This window comes from Leopardus geoffroyi, chromosome B2 (genome assembly GCF_018350155.1).
Source record: "Leopardus geoffroyi isolate Oge1 chromosome B2, O.geoffroyi_Oge1_pat1.0, whole genome shotgun sequence".
Lineage (NCBI taxonomy): Eukaryota > Metazoa > Chordata > Mammalia > Carnivora > Felidae > Leopardus > Leopardus geoffroyi.
In genome coordinates, this window is record NC_059332.1 from 72,051,590 (window position 1) to 72,073,167 (window position 21,578).

Genomic DNA, 21,578 nt, shown 5'->3' on the forward strand with positions numbered 1-21,578 from the left:
AATATCCTAGGACACAAAACAAGGCAAAATGAATCAGAGGTGTGCAAATACAATCAGCCAACATTTCATAGCAACTTTCAAGAGGTCAAACATGTGGGTTGAGGGAGAAATGACAATGCTTCAGGAGTGATGCAATGGTAGTCTTAGGCACTGATCTTGCCATTTACCTGTGTCTTCATAACCTTCTACTTGATGAAAGAGTGCTGCTGTTCATGCCCTAGTTTATTACATGGTGGATCAGATAACACCCAATCCATGTAAGCAGCTTAGCTTACATGATAATTTGATATTCCATGGTCAGATACACAAACTTCTACTGTGGTCCAGAAGCAACCCAGGATATGTTTCTTAAAAGAATAGTTATATGGAGAATAGGCCATGGCTTTGCTCTAAACTGTAATTCTAAATCAAGTCTTGGCAGAGGCCTCTAGAGGATTGCTTTCTGCCAGGCACTTCAAGCACCATTTGATCTATTGGATCTTAAGGCTCAAATAGCAAAATAACTTGCACTGTAGTCCATAGTAGTAACAAAGCCTTCTCTTACTCTGGCCTTATTCAGAACTGGCAGCTTTATGGGTTACATGATAAGAGAGTCAAAGTAGTACCCTGAAATGTGTATATGTTGTTTCCAAAGCCCAGTGAGATTTACCAGCCTAAGAAATTCACTTCTTTAACAGTGATGGATGTAGCAATTGTCTTTCCCTGAGGAGGAAACGTCTCAATCTGTTATAGACCACAGGACCACTGAAGACTTTACTGATGTCATGGCCCTTGAGTTTATGGTTATTTTCCCCTCCCACCCTCTGGCGTACATGTTCCTTACCAAAGAATCTATGCCACTTGCTACCTCCTACTCACCAAATGCAGTCACATGATGGGCCAAAGCAGTGTCTTATCACATGATGAGACAAACAAGGTTCCTAGATTATTAAAGAATACTGAATAGTTAATATTGCCCTGAGGCAGGACCATGAGGGAATACAGGTGAAAGAAGCTTCTTCTGTAATATCTTTATTGGAAAGGAGAAGAAAACATTTAATAGCTTGGTTGCAGAATATCAAATGCCAAAATTACATTGATTTGCTTCAGTTATTTGAGTATATCTAGAACAGCTATTGAACTTGGAATTACATGATTAAGTTGATGATAATCCACTGTTATTCTCCAAGACTCTCCAATTCCTACTCAAGTCAAACAGGAAAGTTAAATGGGTGTCTGATAAGTAATCGTCACCCTTGAATCTTCCATGACTTTGATGTTGGCATGAACCTCTGACTTTCACCCAGAAATGTGACACTACTTTTGGTCCACTGTTTTAAGAAGGTGGTTACATTTTTTGAGCTTTGACTTGGGTCTTCATATCATACTAGCCCTATCTATGAGACAGGGAAATAATGTGGATATTTAGCTGGAAGCTAAGTATGTCTAATCTAAAAATACATTCAGGAACTGGAGAGAGTAAGTTTAGGGACCCACTGGGTCTATTGTGACAAGGACTCTGGCCCAAACTGCACTTATCACCTGGCCTCCATAAGCCTCCATTTTGATTGGTGACCACAGCAGAAATTTGGACACCTAATAATCAGCATCAGCTCAATGTACCAGTAATACTCCCAAAGTCTGATTATTTTCCTTCCCTTTTGGTGAAAGCTAGGATGAGGATTTATAGTACATCCTTGTGACATCATCACAGAAAATTTCCTCAAAGGAACCCAACATTTCCTTCACTTAAGGACCTTTGGGTCTATGAAGTGACTCAGGAGGGGCTGTGCTATTGTGTTGACTCAAACTGTGTTCAGTAACTTTAGAGTCAGGTATACAGATCAAGTAGGACTTTAGTAGGTTGCCTATTTCAGTCCTAAAGGCATCATAATAAATTAGCCACCATCATAGATACTCATGCTACTAAGCCATTCTAATAACCACTCTGACTTTTCTGCCCAGTACTATAACCAAGTCCACTTCATCTCTGGCATTTAAGTACTGCCATTTGGCCTCTAGCAATGAATAATGCCTTCATTCCTACTGAAGTCAGGGAGCCCATTTCAGAGACAGCATCCCCCTTCCTTGTTATTCTGTAGGAGATCAGAATATGTCATTTGAAAATATACAACCGTGACATAAAGATTCTTTTGAGCTGAAGGCAATCGAGAAAAAGCAAGCACCAGAACAGCTCTTTGTCCTCCCTCTACCTGCCTAACAGCAGGGCATAAATGTGTGAAACTGTATCAAGAGATGGAGAACAACCCTTATCACTGCAAACAGTGATGGCATTGAGATGAGTCTGCATAAACAATGTTTTTGGAATAACCCTTATCTACCATTAGTTTCCCCCATATGTTCCCTACTCACTTTCCCACAATTTATCAGACTCCCTTTCCTTGTCTAGTCACTTTTCCACAATTTACTGCCTTTTATTAAAATGGTATACAAGTCTATAAGGCTAACTAACCACTTCTTTGAGTTTTTCACTTCTTTTCCATGAAGCTCCATGCACATAAAATTAAAAACACTAGTATCGGGGCACCTGGATGGCTCCATCGGTTAAGCTTCTGACTTCAGCTCAGGTCAAGATCTCATGGTTCGTGAGGTTCGAGCCCCGCATTGCACTCTGTGCTGACAGCTCAGAGCCTGGAGCCTGCTTCGGATTCTGTGTCTCCCCCTCTCTCCCTGTCCTTCCCCCACTCGTGCTCTGTCTCTATCTCTCTCAAGAATAAATAAACATTAAAAAAAATACTAGTATCAATAGAAGTTACAAACGTTTCCCCCTATTAATTTGTCTTTTGTCAATAATTCACAAGTCTCAGTCACTAACCTAAGAAGGTGGGGGAAAAGTTTTCCTCTCTATAGTCCTCAGCTTACGGAAAACAGCCACTACAGGATTTTTTCAAAGAACTATTACCAATGTACATTTACCTACGTATTTCTCAAACATAGTGGGGGGGGTCAAGTGGGTTGCACATGATAAATCATCTGCAACATTCCTTATGCCTTAAGCCTTTGGATTCATTCCTTCACATTATTCCAGTGAATTTCTAACATATATCTCATTTTAGTGTAGGCCACCAGTGATTTCAGGCTTTAGTTAAAAGCTGCTTCTCACTGTTGAGCTATATCCTTAAATTAACAATGTCTGGTAAATGCACCTGTATGAATAATTTCAGTCCAATCTAAAGGTATGTTTCTTTCTACTTTACTTGGCACTCTTTCTATTCCTACACATTTCTGCAGGTGGAAATTAGCCAAATCCTATCATTCTAAACTATCTCCTCCCAGGGTAGATTGTGAACTTTCCCCCTGAGGCATCCTGTGTTAAAATTATCTTTACAGATCTGATGGCACTAAGAGAATAAGAGGCAGCCCTAAGGAAGATCAGCATCCTCTTGGAAGGTAACTACCTTGGTTCTTCAAGTCATTACAGGATCTCAAGCAATGAAAAACTAAGGTCATCTGACAATGGAGGAGGGACTGCTTTTCTTGGCCAGGGATATTTAATAGGATTGAGAGTTCAGGTTTGCAGTTTCATCCAAATCTATCTATGTGTCCCCATTTCAATTCTTTGGGTCCCTCCCCCTCCTGGCTCTGTTTTCAATTAATGCCACAATTTTCACTTAGAAAACTATTGAGGCTGTGAACTGAAGTTGTAATTTTGCAGCCCACTTTGGATCAACCTTTGGATCTTATTTTAAGATGTTTCAGATCTGTACCTATAACAGGTCCTTGTAGGGCAGCCAAGAATTTAAGACACAAGCTAATTTTTTTTTTCCTATAAACTCTGCAGGGCAATCAGAGGCAACTATCTCACTTAAATCTTTATTTATTTTCTCATTTCCATCACAATACTACAATGTAGCTACCACTTATTCGGCCAATATCTTGTCTTGCAATAACTATTTCATTGTAGGTGGCCATAGGTGAAAATTCAGCTATTCACTACATGGAAAACTGTATTGCATTTCCCAGTGGTCATTAAGTTATCACTGCCTGTAAACTCAAACAGGTCAGATAACCAATTTCATATTATTATCTTTGGCAGTCTATTTCCTGATCAAATTTTGGTGCTGAATACTAAATTAGGCAAGGTTCACTGCATGAAATAGATACCACTAGGTATTTCAAGCAGAGTGCTTTAATTCAAAGGATTAGATGCTTATAAGATTATTGGTAACTTGGAGGAATGAGTCAGGAGGCCACCCCTAGTCTTTAACTTCAAATTTGTAAGACCACATTTGCCATGATCATTATCACTATTACCACTGCCTGCATTTACAAAAATGGTGTCAAGATAGTGGAACATGTAATTCAGCTGTTGCCAACACTTGTATCTGTAAGGAGCCCATTTATATAATTATGTTCTCCAGAAGGATGACATCCACCTCCCTTCTACCTTCCAAAAATTTCACGAGTGCTGCATGTTGATAAAACCTAAATTTGTGAGGGAATCTGAGAAGTGTAATTTTTAGTTCTTTAGACCGGGGAAGGGAAGGAGGGAGATGTATTGAGGGGATAGAAATGGATTCATAGAACCAATAAATATCTAGCACACTAATCTAAAGATGGTTGCTGGATTTCTCAAGTAGTATTTAGGGTAGATTCTAAGATATAAACTCAAAATCCCAAATACAATTAGAAATTAGAAATGTGTTCCCATACTCCTTTTCTTTCTGAAAAAAAGACCAGACCCCACTTTCATAAGGGCTGACAATAATAATTCAAACATAACGAAAACACTTAAATGTTGGTGAATAAATACAGCTTTGAAGCACAGCTATTTGTTCTTTTGTGACCATATGACATCTTTATTACATTTTCACTGTGAGGACTGACCTCAAAAAATATTTAAAATCTAACAGTATATGTACAACTGGTATACCCTAACTATATAATATGCTTATAAAAATGTAAATGTTGTATTTGATTCCCAGATTTATTAAAAAATTAGAACACAAGCCACTTTCAAAGGTGAGGTATGAGTGTCACTAACATAATGCTACCTCCTGTGCAAGACTCGTAACCTACCACCCTCTCATTACCAAATAGCTAACTAATCATTATTCTTGAAAGACTGGTTCTTAGGATAGCTTCCTCACAGGGAGGAGAAACTCAGTTTAAATATGATGCATCAGGGATGACAAAAAAGGAATTTCAATTGGATGCTTTTTCCCAAAGGCAAATTCAAAGAAAAATTTTAAAACTGAGGAAAGGAGTAACCTAACTGGCTTCTCTAAAATTGCAGGAAAGGGATCCAGGGGTTCCTGGAGACTGATAGAGTATGCAGAATATGCATGAGGACTGACAAATTCTCTTTACAACTCATAGTCTTGTATTTAAATTGGGAAATGCCCAATAATATCCAGACCCTATCTTTTTAGAAATGGCTAGATTATTTAAACCTTCCAAGATTTTTTAGTTTTAGAATGGCTTTTAATTTGGACATATTCTCTGTGTATGTCCTGTGTAGATGTTTGATTACAATGTGACCTTCTGATAGCTGCATGAGATTATTATAATTAGGTAGATAGTTATCAAGTGATGTGTTTCAGCATGTATTTATTCTCAAAGGAGATACTACTTTAAGGACACAATCCTTTGGAGAACCTCACCTATGAGAAGGAGAAAAGAGAAAAAGTTTCTGTTGGATTTCTATTTAAGACCAGATGGATCTTGAAGGAATAAAAGTATGAAGGAAATTTGTTCACGTGTGGACATGTAAACATGCTTTCATGTGGTAAAATGAAAAAGACAAAGAGAAAAGACCTAAGTTCTAGGCCTTTTTTTTTTTTTTAACAGGTAGAAAAAAGCTTATTTTCTCAAAAGAAAACCTAGAGTTATAAGTGCAAAAGAATACCAAGTTGTATCTCATATCATCCTTTACAAACCTAAAACTCCTATTAACGAATCGCCATCTAAAGACAGCTGTTGACCACCTTCTTCATAACTCTCATACTCTTTTAGTGATATATTCTAGAATCTTAGAATCTTAGGCTTCATCTGGTAATTGTTCTATATGTCAATTATAATTTTTAACATATCCCTTTGAATCCCCTTCAGAAACATAGTTGTGTTATAGCCTCCAATTTTTAAACTTAATGGGTGTGCCTTCCCTCTATAATTTAGGAGGGAAATTAGGAAATTCCAGAGAGAATTAGGAAAACTAACTTCTAATACTTACATGATCTGGAGTGTTTTAAAAACAATGAATTTGTTTACACTTCTCTGCCTTTTCATAACTATTTTTCTGGTTCAGATAGCATCAGCCTAAAATACCAAAGCTTAAGCATGGGTTCTAAAATACACTATTAAGAGCTTGCTTTCCAAGGTGATTTGCCAAAACTGCTTGCATGCTGAGGGGCAGGCGAACCATCTATTAGGCGGGTGTTATGTTCCTGGGGGAGTAGCTCAGAACCTCAGCTCTGCAGCCTTAGCCACCATCCAGCAGGATGCCAGTCTATGTCACGCAGGTCTGTAGTAAGCACTTGCCCTCCTACACAGTCTGTAGCCGTCTTTTTCTCGATAAGGACAGTGCCAGGAATTCAGCTGGCTGAACTTCAGGCTACAACAAGGCAAGAGCTGAGAGAGCGGGACAGTTCGGCATGCTGTCACATTCTCATCAAGGTGAGATTCAAAAGTCGGGTCCCAACGTCAATATGTCATGCCTGGATTGTTGTATTATCAGATGGACCGGGCAGCAAAAATCACTTCCACCTCTATGTTCTCTTTCATTTCACATATGAATTGCATATATGGAATAAATCTGTAGGTTAAAATGTTCCTAATAAACTACAAACACTACATTCCATGTTCTAAAATGTGAATGTAAAAATCCATATGAAAATATTTTTGAATACCTAGGAAGCGTGTGGGGAGAAACAGAGAATGACTAAATTAATGGTGCTACAACTGAAACTAGTCATCAGTCAGTGTCCATCAGAAAAACAGAGTCAAGAGTATCACAGAAAAGAGACAAAAGAAGAGATGCAGTCACTGATTATACTAGGAAAATGCACTGTCACATGTCTAAGGTATTGCTAGCCACTGCAAACATTAAAAACTTCTGTTTTCTGCGTAAGAAAACATTTCTTTCGTTAGTGACAAAGTTTTACCCAGAAGAGGATGCAATCCTCCTCCCCTGATTTTAGGTATGAGGCATGCAACTCAGTGTGATGACTGAGAAATCAGGAAAGCTACCAGAACGGCTGCACATCACATCTTAAAGTCATCCTAGATAAGGAATCTTAAAAAGTGTAGAAAGAGCTGAATGATCTAATGTAAGAACACAAGAGCTCCTCCACTTTGTTTTTGGAACCAAAAAACCCCGCAGCATGAAAAAGTGTTAAGCTAACATTTGAAGCAACAAATGGAAGGATAATTTAGAAGAAAATGGTATGTTTTATGTCTGGATCCAAAAGCTCTTCCAAAGGCAACTAATTTTTACAGTAAAAAATGCCACAACAAAAAAAGAAGCTTTTCACCAGAAGTTTTAGGCACCCAAGTTCTAATTTCACTTCTTTTCTGTTATTAGTAATTGGCAGTGGAAGAGAATTCAGAATACTAACAACTGAATCAAATAAATATTTACAGATAATTTACGTAATAAACTGATTAACAGAAAAAAATCATTTTTTTTCCCACAGCAGGAGTATATTTATTGTGCTGAAATCAGGTAGCGGGGAATGAATAGGTCTGGGGAAGCAGTACAGAATGTTCACAAAGATTTACAAGTCTCCAGTCATTCCACACCAAGCAGCAAAGACAAAGGTGTTGAATCCTCTCAGGCCAAACTATTATAAGTTTTGCAAATATTCTGTATTTCTCATGACTGCATGCCTTTGGGGGAAAAAGTGGGTAACTTTAATGCACAATAAATATGTTATAGTTTACAAAATATTCTGAAATAGTTTGTCTGCACAAACAGCATACAGCCTGCACCATGCAGTTTTGACATGTTGAGATAGTTAAAATATTCATGCTTTTTTTTTCTTTTGTCACATTTTCTCTTTCAATAATGATCCCTGGTCAACATCCCCTACCAATTCAACCTATGCAATAAGACAATGTACAAGTCTCTTTCCTAGTCTATTTCCAGTTGCTCATTTATATTACATAAAACACTTTATTTGTCAACAGCAAATTTAATTTTCTGGTTCTGACTACTCTCACTTTTATTCATTTTGTGTCTTAACAATTAACACCTTATAACAATCACACACTAAATTTAATGATCTTTAGCACCAAGGAGTCAAGAATATTACCCCAAGATGGGTATACACTTCATATCTAGTTAATAAATAAGATCTTGCAACTTTGTCACAAGGAAAATATCACTCCAAAATTAAACACATTGAAAGAGAAGGATCGTTTCATGAAAAATTGGGTGTATGCTATTTGTAAAAAACGCAAAAAAAAAAAATACTAGCGGATTCGAAAGTTATTAAAATTTACATTAGAGGACTCCTTGATTTTTTAATTAAAATTTATTTAATTTTAAATGTTCTTTCCAACATAAGAGGTAGGTATATTTCCACATATGAAAAATCAGTAACAGCCACAAATCAAAACAAGGAAAGCCTGATAAAAATCAACATACTCTCTTCTAACAGCACATAAGTGTAACTCTTTTGTGATGTTACTAATAAAGACATGAGTTGTTTCATGTTCCAATCAGACAATAATCTTAATTTTCATAATATATTTCTGATAGTAACAAGAGTATTAAAAGGCTGCCTTTTCATCACAAAAATTGTTTCCCACAGTGATTTGTGCCGCAAGTCATGGTGACCTTTGGGTCGCTAGACAGGCTTTTACTGTAATTCTTTCTTATTTTCACCAACACCATCATCATCAAGCCTCTAAGAGTCTACAGAGATCATCAGATTTTTTTAATTTAATTACAACCAAAAGGGTATATTCAGACTAGAGGTGGAGAGATTCGACCATTCCAGTCAGCAAATGAATCCAAATGTGCAAATTTTAAAGTATCTACAGTTCCAGCTTTGGACCAGAAAATGTTAGATAACTGATTTTCATCAGTAGGCAATAATAATTTAGCCAAAAAATTCATACTGTGTTTCTGTGATCATCAGACTGAAGAATGACTGTATATAAGATACATGAAAAATCTCATGCATTAGACAACAGATGTGAACAGAGGGAGAGCCTCCCAAGTCACATAATGATTGCTTTGGTCTGGACAACATCAAGGCTAATAAAAAAAAATGTTTAAAATAAAACTTCATAAATAAAACATCCGGATATTGTATTTAACACTTTACTCTATCTAAAGGTTACTAATACATAGAGCACATTTGTCTTTTTCTCCCCACCCCAAACCCTCATTTGCTTCTTTTTCCCTGAAATTTTATATGAAATGGGAGCTTCCTCACTGTCAACAACAGTTAAGGCCCAGTTCAATTTACTCTCCTTTTGCTTTTCCATTTTTCTGCTTTTTTCCATTTTCTATTACTAGTTGTTTCTCTGATTTGCTCACACCATTTGCTGAAATACCATTCACAGCTGTTTTTCCAGCTTTTGCTTTCTTAGGCTCTTTGTATGTCCGAACATAGAAGTTAAGAAAGAGAAATATGAAGCTGATCGCGTAGGCGATGAGAGCCCAGTGCATCCATTTGGGGAAGGGGCAATCCGTGTACAGAGACAGCGCTGTGTGCCCGATGGTCACATGGAACTGAACCTGAAAAACAAAACAAAATCACGATGCAGGATACATTCACTGCAAATAGTAAATAACTTTTAACAACACCAGAATCCTCTGCCTGGCTAAGATAGGGCCTAATCTTGCCACACTGTTCAAAGTTTAATAGCTCTCGGGCTCCCACACCCAACTCCAGCTCCCTCTCCTTCCCTCAGGAAGGGCTTCCTGCCTTTTTGGTTTTTTCTTTTTCTTTTCCTGACTTTTTTTGTTGTTTTTCCTGCTGGTACAAAGTACCTCCATCCAGCTGGCCCTCTCTATCCCATTCATCAGGGTTTTTGTTTTGTGTGCACTTTCTTCTTTAAAACAATTAAAGCTATCTGGAATTCTTAACTTCTTGGTTGTCCATCTTTCCACTAGTATATAACTCCAGAGGGTAAGGCTATGTGTTGCTCCCTGAGGATTCCTGAGTCCTTGGCACAGGGTCTGGATTCAATGAGTATTTGTTGGATAATGCTGAATAATGTTATTAATGAGAGGGAATATCAATGGCCTAACAGAATAAAGTAAATAGTACCATATGCCCTTTTTGATATTTGTTTTCCTCTCACATTTTAACTAATTTCTTTCCACAAAACTGTAAGCTGGTACAAATCCTTTTAAAATTGAAACTACCAAAAGGGTTTTTTATTTCTTACAAAATAGCACACAGGTAAAACTGCATTTGAATTAACACTATCCTTTACAAACTAAGATTTTTAGTAAAATTTAGTAGATATTTGAGAATAAGTGCAAAAAGAGAGAATCACTTTCAACTTTAAAAGTTTTTAAATTTTTTTTTAATGTTTATTTATTTTTGAGAGACAGTGAGAGAGAGAAAGAGAGACAGAGTGTGAGTGGAGGAGGGGCAGATAGACAGGGAAACACAGAATCCAAAGCAGGCTCCAGGCTCTGAGCTATTAGCACAGAGCCCGATGTGAGGCTCAAACATCACAAACCACGAGATCATGACCTGAGCTGAAGTCAGACGCTCAACCGACTGAGCCACCCAGGCACCCTCAACTTTGAAAGTTTTTAAAAGAAGAAAAGCCAGGGGCGCCTGGGTGGCTCAGTTGGTTAAGCGTCCAACTTCGGCTCAGATCGTGGTCTTGCAGCTTGTGAGTTTGAGCCCCGTGTTGGGCTCTGCGCTGACAAACTGCTCAGAGCCTGGAGGCTGCTTTGGATTCTGTGTCACCCTCTCCCTCTGTCCCCCTCCCCTGCTCATGTTCTGTCTCTGTCTCTCAAAAATAAATGCTTAAAAAAAAAAAAGAAATTTTTAAAATAAAATAAATGAATAAAAATAAAAGAAAAGCCAAAAATTAAGAAGCTTTTTAATTCAGATAAGGCAAATCAGTTTAAATTCCAATATATCAATAAATGAACGACTCTCAGTAGAAGAATTATGAATTCCACAGTGTTAACAAGGGTTAGCTTTTTATAAGATTAATTGATATGATTGACTGTTATGAGAACTTCTGGCTTGAAAATACTGTGCTCTTCACAAAATTAACATCCTATTTGGAATGGGCAATTGTGGTTTCTCTTTTAAGCACAGCACTATGTTAATTATTATATAAATATTACTAAAATAATTTATTCCATGTAAGCCCTAAATTTATATCAGACTAAAGAACTTTAAATTCTCTAGGACAAAATCCAGATTTTAAGAAGTTTTGATTTCACACTGGTTCTTAGAACCTAAGTCACCAAAAGAGTATGTATGTATATAGGTGTGATCAAGTGTGGCATCACTCAAGGAGACTGTGGTGAAGACTCCAACAAAATAGATACAAAGTTCAGACGACTTCTGTCATCTCTTCATCTTCTTGTGACCATTTACTGATGACTGAGAAAAATGAATTACACAAACTATATAAACAGCTTAAACATAAACTGGAGGAAGCCTCCTGCAGCATTTTAGTTACAAATGAATCTTTCACACCCAGCATTCCCCAAAAGTTGTGTTTCCTGTTCAGCCAGCCAACTGTTTAGCAACTTAAAGCAGAGATGAATAATATTTCCAAATGTGATTCCACTGATAAATTGTGTACATGCTATGATTACAGCAAATTATAATAAATTCCAAGGCTTGAAGAATAGCTATCAGGTTGGTGTTGGATTTCCAGTTTGGTTACTGGGCTAGCACCTCTCTCTGAATGTTTCACTGATATATCCAGATGCTGCAAGAAGTCCCACTAGGCATATGTGCTGAAAATTGTCGCCTCTAAAGGCTAGCATTTGAAAAAACCTAGCTTTGCTCTCTAAGGACTATGTGTTAGGGAATTAAGAGGAGTTCTCTTGTCCTTATTCCCTTCCTTTACCCCACCCCTTCCTTGGTTCTGTACCTTCTCCTCAACTTTCATTCTCTAAACATATGGGCTCTGTTAACAAGGACTGAAAAATGGAACAGAAAACAAAATTCAAGCAAGGGCAGGATGAAGAGAGGTAATAGTAACATTTTAAATTACAAAAAAATCACCTGAGAAAGAAGTTACACTATTTTTCTGGTCATATATGAGTTTATGTACTTTATGGTGTATGTCGAACATTTCTCTTACAGAGACCAGAGTTGTGTTTAGCCTTTTAAGAGTATCTTAAAACTTAGTGGCAGTGACAACTAGGTCTATGAACAAGAAGCTCAGAGCTAAGCAGCCTCAACTCCCACATCTAGAGCACAGAGAAAGTCGACTTTGTAACAGAAAGTTGACAAGGATAACTTAGCCCTTTAAAATTAGTAAATTCAGGGGTGCCTGGGTGGCTCAGTCATTTAAGGTTCAACTTCAGCTCAGGTCATGATCTCGCAGTTCATGAGTTCAAGCCCCGTGTTGGACTCTGTGCTGACAGCTCAGAGCTTGGAGCCTGCTTCGGATTCTGTGTCTAACCTCTCTCTGCCCCTCCCCCACTCGCACTCTCTCTCTAAAAATAAATAAACATTAAAAAAAACCTGCATTTAAAATTAGTAAATTCAAACATTTTCAGTGTTTCACCACAAGAAACTTTAGAAGCATTTCACTCACCAGCTGCAACATGGTCAAGTATTTTTTCCACCAAAGATATTTCTGAATCCATGGGCCAAATGCAGTTAACCCATAGTATGAGTACATAATCACATGGATGAAGGAATTCAGCTGTGCTCCAAAAAATGCTTCAGAAAAACAGAATCACAAGATACAGAAAACTTTAGTAGGCAATAAACCATCTGAACATAAAATAAATGAAACCACATTATTTTTTAACATTTAATCTTGGGTACAGATTAGGAATAAAAAGTTGTAAAGTAGTACTAATGGAAAACATTTCTCTTCAGATCATGCTAGGTATTTTTAAAGTTTAGACTCAGGCTTTTAGCATATTAAAAAAATGAGTGTTCTTCAAATGCAAAGGATTTTCAAAGTGGCAAGGTTCCAAATGGAGCACCCCAGTGGCTTCAGTATGCCCTAATATAGAACTACTACCTATATTATTTTTCATGCTTGGGGAAAAAAGTCACGGTACATGTAATTGTATAAGTAGATTTTTAAAGCCTCATTATTGCCTTTAGATGTGCCCATAAATATATCTACGAAAAAATCGTACTTATTTCTTACTTTCCTAACAGTTTTAAATGAAAATAGAAGGTGAACTGTACTACTGTAATAACCCGTACCCTGGGTCTCCAACACAGCAATAGTCTGTTTCCAGCTCAGTGATGTAAATCATCTTCAATCTACATCTGAAAAGCTGAAGACAGATCTCGGACAAACTGTGAATCCAGATCCTCTTTAACAAGGCTATATATGATTTCCTTTGAGTAAGATCCAACAGGTTCATTTAAGGCCTGTTTTAGAGCAGGAATGGGCTCTGGGCTTGGGCTGGAGACGGAACCTTCCAACTCAGGAGTTACAGCTTAGTACCCTTTGAATCAGAACAACTACAATTGCTTATCAAAATATCATTTGCCACATTTAAGATTAGTTTATGCTTATCTCTGAGACAAATCTTTAGGAATTTAAGTAGCCACAGATAAAAAGCTAAGGCTTCACTTTGTTCAAATTTCTTTAAAATGAAATTAACACAGAAATAGTTAACCATGAAAGTAAGTTAAAGACCAAGTCAAATTTCCAGCTTATAATTACTTTTCCACACAACACATTTATATAACTTAATATATGCAGATATGTTCCTGAAAATGCTCACCTTGTCCCCCGGCGACCCACTTAATTCCAATCCACCACAGTGTAAACATTGTACAGTGATGATATACATGAAGGAAAGAGACTTGGTTGTTTTTCTTCCTCAGGATAAAAAATACGGTGTCCAAATACTCAACCCCTTTAGATACAAAGTACCACCACAGAGCAGCAGCTATCTGTAAAAAAAAAAAAAGGGGGGGGGGGAGCATGTTATAAACACCAGACTGACACTGTATTATATGGCTTTCTATTCATTCTTAGTCCTAAACAATCTTCATTGCACAAAACGTATGAGGCATAGAATCATTTTTGCCTAAGTAGGTGTGAAACCTAGGCATCTCTCCGTGGGGGGGGGGGGGGGGGGGGCGGGCAGGGGAGATGAGAAAGAAAGGGTCCAAGGCTATATCTACACAGTGGCAACAGTTTAGAGAAAATTTCTAGTCTGCTACATAGCGAGATGACCTGAAGTACCAAACTGCTGAACACAGAGCCGTAAACACCTTCACACTACTGTTTTTCAATATGGTAGAGAAACAGAGATAGTTACTTTGTAAAGGTTATTTCAGATGTTCATGCTTAGCCTATACTAAACTTCAGATATTCTTGCAAGTATGTTTGGGTAGCTCCTGTCTCTGTTCGTGTCTGTCTGGCACTTTAACATGTGCAACAAAGTAAATACCTAATCATAGCATTTAGTATTAAGCAGTAAAATCTTTAAAGTAGTGAGTTGAAACAAACAAACGAACAAAAGCAACAAATATTTCCTAGGTCATAAATATAATCCTACTTACATGAATAAGTCTTTTCTTTTCCTGGGCTCTAATTAAGACACCAGATGGTGCAGAAAGATTATGTTACATGCTGAGATTAAGGATCCAAGGATCTAGTGAGAGGTGACCTCTGTAAATGTTTTAAAATATTTTGCAAGAACCCTACTATAATAGTAACCTAGACTCAACTTTTTTTATATTAAGTATTTTCTCTGATATGTATCCTATGTACCAACAACAAAGAAGACAGTACATAACTGAACTGTTTATAAATCTTTTGTGTGTCAAAGGTGACTGGAAAGTAAAATATGGTAACATTATATTATCAATTCTTTATTTTTCTGCAAATATAATAAAAACTGAGTTTATGCCTATACAGATTGTGCTATGCTTAATTTACTAAACATTACATAGTTTATAAAACATTTGTTTTCCCTCAGGCTCTTAACAAATGAATTAGACTCTCTTTATAAGTTTCTATTCTTGACTGGAACCAACAAAACTCCAAAATGTCATCTTTACACTAAACATGGAATTTTCTAAGTACTGCATTCTGGTAATCCAGAACAAATGCACTCTCCCACAGCCAAATGGGACATGATGGCTATGAAAATATTTTCAGTTATATGCTTTTAAAGAAACGCACAGCTTTACTGACACACCACAATCCTATCCACTTTTGCCACTCTACAAAAGTACATTTTCAGAGTGGAGATTATAAAATTAAATCCACTTCTACTGACGAATGGTATTTTTAATGTACTTACCCTAACTTCATGAACATTATCAGAATAATCCACACTCTGGCAAATATAGCTATATCCTGCATTATATGATCCCATGAATAACTGGAAAAAAAGGGAAATAATATTTAAAGTAAAGTTTTAGTAGATACAGAATTTTAAAAGCTCTAAATACAATATGCAACCTTTCAAATTATTTTAAAAAGCAATATTGTCTAAAAAATTCAAATGCATTAAACATTTAATGTATTAGAATTTCTAAAATTTGCTGTGTGTCAAGTTACTCTCAAATTGAAATCTAAATTAAAAATCACCAGTAACTCATTGACTGAGGCTTCAAATCTATCTACTTTATAATATTAAGAGAATTTTTGATTAACTATGACTCAGATCTAAGCATGACACTGATTTCTTGCTCCAGAGTGGTTTTTATTTAACAAATGAGGTCAAAGTATCTAACTAAGTTAAATAAAAATTGTTATGAAGTTGAGATTCTATAGGCTAAGTTGTCAAAGATTTCTTTAAAAGAGAGTACTGTTTATTTTCCTAGCCTCACCACTCCCATTCTCTGGGCTCATACAGACTTTTAATAAGGAGTCTCTTTGGAAACAAAATCCTTCCACTCTTACAACTTAAAAAATGCCTGTGTCGATCTAGCCTTTAGGATTTCTTTCCAGAATGTCAGGGAGCATTTGCTGGTGACCAGAAAAGTACATGATGATTAACAGTGTGTAACAGTTAACTCATTTTAGTTGCAACCCAAAATATAATGACATAATGTAATAGGATTTCGCTTGAAATCAGTATTTTACACCTGCATATTTTAATGTTACCAAATCTGAAACTGCTGAATAAGAATTATAAATAAACAACAGCAACTATTTACTGACTATTTAATATGTGCCAACACTATCAAAAATTATTTCACTTATTTCTGACCTAGAAGGCAGGTATTATTCCCATTTTACAGATGGAGAAAATGAGTCTCAGAAAAGTTAAATAACTTTTAGTGTCAGAACAGTTAATAGGGGTTATTTTGGAATCTAGTGTGTCTGCTTCAAAATTCCATTTTAAAACAACTGTTCCATACTTTCTGTATATTTCATATTTTTGTTATCCAAACATGAAAAATGTCAATAATACAAAATTTACCTTTTAGAGTAGCTAACGGTTATCTTGGGGTACAATATTACATGATGGTTTTACACATTCTAATTTCTTAATTTCCAATAACCCTGGGGAATTACAAGGTGACTTTAGTAAACCTACCTCTCTGAAGATAAAAAGGTTAAGCAAAACCATCCCAAAATTATAGATGATGAGTACTAAGCGCATCTGGAAAGGTTCTCGGTCCTTCATCCATTTTGGACCCAGCCACACGAACAAGAGATAAAAAGTACTTATACAAAGTGTAGGCCATGGAGACTGCATCAGAGGCCAGTTCTCCACACGTTTATCTACAGAAAGAACAAAGTGATATTAAATTCATTAAACAATACATTCTTTTGAAATGAATTTATCAGGAATTATAATATTTCAACTTAGCTTTTTTCCTAATTTGACCAAATGCAAGTCATTTTTCTCTGAGTCACAACAAAAATACATGGCATTAAAACCAAAGAAATGAGACCAATTCCTGTGAGCAGCTTTTGAAAATTATGTTTCACTCCTATGGCACACATTAAGTTTTATAGAGAACCTAGAGAACAAAGACAAGAAATCAACGTTGCTAAAAACACAGAACAAGCTGGGGGTGAAAAGTTAATGAAAGACTTCATAGACAGAAAATAAATTTTTTTAAACGTTTATTTATTATTTTTGAGAGACAGAGTGCGAGTGGAGGAAGAACAGAGAAAGAGGGAGACACAGACTCTGAAGCAGGCTCCAGGCTCCGAGCTGTCAGCACAAAGCAACGATGCGGGGCTCGAACTCACGAATCGTGGAATCATGACCTGAGCTAAAGTCAGACGCCTAACAGACTGAGCCACCCAGGCGTCCCAGAAAATAAATATTTTAAGGAGAAACTTGTCATTCATATCAAACATATGAGATTTATCAGAGCAGTTTGGAAGCTGCTCCCTCCCTACCTAAAGCAAAGCAGGAAAAAATAGCAAACTGAAGAGGTGGAGCAATGCAAGCAATTGCCTGGCATATTTTTGGACACTAAGACAAGAGTATAGTTATATTTGTGTGATTAAATTAGGGCGGGGCTACAGTTCTATAATTTATTTAAATGGAAATCACCATATCCAATACATTTCCATTATATTCAAGACATTGAATATAACCAACTTATGAGCTCTTCTCTAAAGCTATAAGCATTTACTTCACATATGTGCAAGTATTTCATTTAAAATGAGTCAATTGTCCTTAATATTCAGATATGCAACCTTGAGTCAATTTTACAATAGAGCTCTGCCACAAGTAACATTTCTAAGAGAAGCATGATAATGAAATACAGAGCTAACAAAGATTAATATTCTAATAAATTATAAAAAGATAGTGAAATTTATATTTCTAAAGGCTAACCAGTATTTTACAGGTTGTGAATCTAATGTCTAGTTTATGCTTGGTAATGCAAAACATTTCCTTGTTCCATGCTGAAGAATAGGATGTACTTTTAAAATAGCAACAACAAAAAAATCCTGTCTTTCAATCCATTCCTAAAATCTAGCCTGAATAAATTTAACTTAATTACTCATTACAATATGCCACCATTTAAAATGTCAGTTTTACTGAGACTATATATGCAGAAGAGTTCTGGATTAGATAATTAGGTTTCAAAATAACTTACTTAAAATTAGTCTGTTTCTATACACTATTGATAGAAAATAAGATAAAAGGAAGGAAATGGAAGTAGAACAATGTTTAATAACATAGTCTCCCAAGTCAGGAAGTGACATAATAACTATGGTTTCTATGAAATAAGAGTTGTTAGAAAGATGGGCTAGTGACTTGAAAGAAAAACACATATGAAAACAAGAAAAAACAAAAGCTGATTTTATTTCAGAGTTTACAGGAGAGGCTTACTATCTACTAATGGAAATTATGGTTCTGCCACTCAAATAAAAACATATTCCAGAGTTAAAAATAAACTAAAACACAAGACAGGAGAGAATAGTCCTCTTATAAAGAGGGTGTGGCTTAAAAGATGAGTGGCTGACTTTTGTTGAAGGCATCGTGCCACAATGGTCTTATCACTGATTGTCTGCTTTTCTTTAATATTGTCATATTATCCTGCTATGACCATATCTTTCTATGCCAAAGTCCCCCCTTAAAACATGGCATATTTATCCACTTAGATATTTATTTCCTATAGGAAAAAAACTTAATACAAATCCCTAAATCCTAGTAGCTTGTGGTGTCCTATTCCTTTCTAGAAACTAGAGGGCAGACATTGTTTTTCCAAGTGTTTGAAACAAAGAGCAAAAGGTGTCTGTTATGAGATAATCCACATAGCACAGAAAGGAAGATAAATTCATCTGAAAGGAGATTCTAATTTCTAACATCACAGATTATATCACACACCGAATTCCTGCTGATTTCAAAGTTAAGTTCTGAACAAGTAGAAAGCAATTAGAGAAAAAGGTCCAAAGATTTTCCCCAAATCAAGAATGAATAAAAATGTTCATTCTTTTTGATATATAGTGTGGGTAGCCTGTACCATTGTCTTACTCAACAGAGAAGTGTAAAGAGAGAACTAAGAAAGACACCGAGAGGAAGGGACAGAAGTAAGAAGCTGGAGATCTGACAATATGAAACAACAGAGGCCAACATAAGAGTAAAAAGGTGGAGGGGAGTAGGTAAGAAATAACAGAGATACTAGAAAAGGCATTTGAGACTCTATCAGTAAACAGATGGGCTGAGTTTTAATATCAGCTCTGCTACCATTTAAGGGCACCATCTGTCTTCATCCTGTTCATCTATAAAACCTATTGGAGAGAAGGGGAACTAGATTCGTATTTCCCCAACTTTAATGAGAAAAACAATCACGGGGAGGGAAAGCATAGCTTAAATGCAGGTTCTGACTCAGTAGGTCTTGGATATAGTCCACTTTTAGGAAGATTCTGCATTTTCTAGGAAGCTCCAATGGATGCTATGTCAATATTCCATGGCCCATCCTCTGAGTAGCAAGAAGTTACATAATCTCTTAGGGTTTTTTTATTTTAATTTCTGAAAGTTGTTACTTTTAAAAAATGATAATTAGGAAGAAGAATGAAACTTAAGGTGAGGAAAACTGGGTCCAAAAAATGGGCAATTTTCACTGGTCAGGGAACACATTTTGCATGCCAGAGTACCCGACGTTTCTATTCCACTGCGACACTCATCACACTGTCCTGTACCTTCTTTTAAAATGCAATGTCCCTGAAGGCAGGGGCTGTGTCTTTCATTCGTGTACTGCAATGCTCATGAGGGTGCCTAAACAACATTTATTTGATACATAAATTATGAGTGGTTGATTTGTTTTTCCATTTTAGTCCTTTATTCTTGATACCTTCAAATGAAATCCAACAGTGCGTATACTGATATTCCAGGTTTCTTCAGTGCCCAGCAACCCTTTCTACAGCTCCTCCCAGATCCTCCTCTATGGGACATATAACTTGAACCCAAGTCAGCACTTCAACCCAGTATTTAGGGGTAAATGTGTGCTCTCTCTCTCTGCCTCAGTGTCTTTACTTCATTGCTTTCTCCAGGGAAAAAAGGCAATGCCTCCCATTTCTATATCCAACATTGCAAGTCATGTGTTCATTTAGCAACCACTTAACAAAACCATCTTCAGACTATAAAAGTCCATAGTTCACACCGTATCTTTCTCAAAATAGCCCACCAGTTCACCAGGGTCAGAAAGCCCTCAAGAATTCCACCTGCAATAAGCATTATGGAAGTTGTAGTAACTGTCAGCAATCTGAACACAGCATCACAACCCCCATCCTATGGTGACATTTGCACATCTCTCCATGTCTCTGCAGTTACTTGTGTCTTTCTAAATTTATTTGCATAAATATTTCCTTTAGTACTTCTGACAAGATGCGTAGATCCAATACTTCTTTTACTTGTTCCCTTTTCCACTAAAAAGGATGAAGTGAGTCACAATAGTGTCATACAATAATATGAAAATTCACTATTACTAACAGGTCCCCCACACAAGTCTTGAGCCAAAAAAAAAAAAAAAAAAGAAAGAAAGAAACGAAAAGAAAAGAAAGAAAAAAGATGTGGAGTTAGAACAGTAAAAGAAGATCATGAATACTAAAGCTTTTATTTATTTTACATAATCTTAAAATAATGAATTATCCAGCCTGTCATTAACTCAAATGTTTCAATAACATTTTTACATGTTTCCTTTCTTCTAAGAAAGATGTGTACATCTGCTTAGATTCTTTGTTTTTTCCAGTTCTATTGAGACAAAATTGACATACTTCACTATGTAAGTATAAGGCATACAGCATGATGGTCTGATTTACATATAATGTTAAATGATTACCACAATAGGTTCAGCTAACATCTATCTTTTCATAGATAAAACAGAAAGAAAACAATAAAGGGAAAAAATGGTTTCCTTGTGATGAAAACTCCTAGGATTTACTCTCATAACAACTTCCATGTGTATCATACAGCAGTGTTTGCTACAGTCATCATGTTGTACATTACACCCCTAGTGCTTATTTATTTTATAACTGGAAGTTTGTGCCTTTTGACCACCTTCTTCTAACCCCCCCTTCACCCTTCCCTTGGTAAGGACAAATCTGATCCCTTTTTCTGAGTTTTATTTGTTTATTTGTTATAAACAGCATATTTTAAGGGTAAATTAAATCTTCTATTCATTTGAGTTACATTGAATCTAAATGTAGATTACACACATTAGAGTAAATGATGACATATTTCCAATATGCTGTCAATATCCTAATTCTACACAGTTGTGGACAGGAATTCACACCATGAATGTATTAGGAAAAAAACAAGAGAGAAAACAATTCAACTGAAATCCTATTCCTCCTGCCACCACTGAAGTCAAACTGTCATCAAGGAATACCCAAGATTCAAACAGGTTTTATATAACATTCTTAGAAATTCTCTATTTGTACAGTTTGGGGGGAGGGGATCAATATGGCACAAATATAAACTGACTCTAGTTGACTTGTCAAATTGTCTTATTTTTATATTTTATATCTAAGTTTATTAACATGTTTATGCCTCCATGTCTTAGTGA

At 36.2% G+C, this 21,578-nt stretch overlaps 1 protein-coding gene across 1 annotated transcript in view; it reads right to left on the reverse strand.

Annotated features, from left to right (window-relative positions):
• Positions 1 to 7,621: 7,621 nt before the first annotated feature.
• ELOVL4 (ELOVL fatty acid elongase 4) overlaps positions 7,622 to 21,578 on the reverse strand; it is a 32,797-nt gene continuing 18,840 nt past the window's right edge. Inside the window, exons 2-6 of the mRNA XM_045498851.1 lie at positions 16,640 to 16,827; positions 15,395 to 15,475; positions 13,862 to 14,033; positions 12,703 to 12,830; positions 7,622 to 9,688 (exon numbers count right to left, since the gene is read on the reverse strand). Coding sequence (XP_045354807.1) covers positions 9,413 to 9,688; positions 12,703 to 12,830; positions 13,862 to 14,033; positions 15,395 to 15,475; positions 16,640 to 16,827 — 845 coding nt within the window. The 3' untranslated portion in view covers positions 7,622 to 9,412. The remainder of the gene's footprint in view (positions 9,689 to 12,702; positions 12,831 to 13,861; positions 14,034 to 15,394; positions 15,476 to 16,639; positions 16,828 to 21,578) is intronic.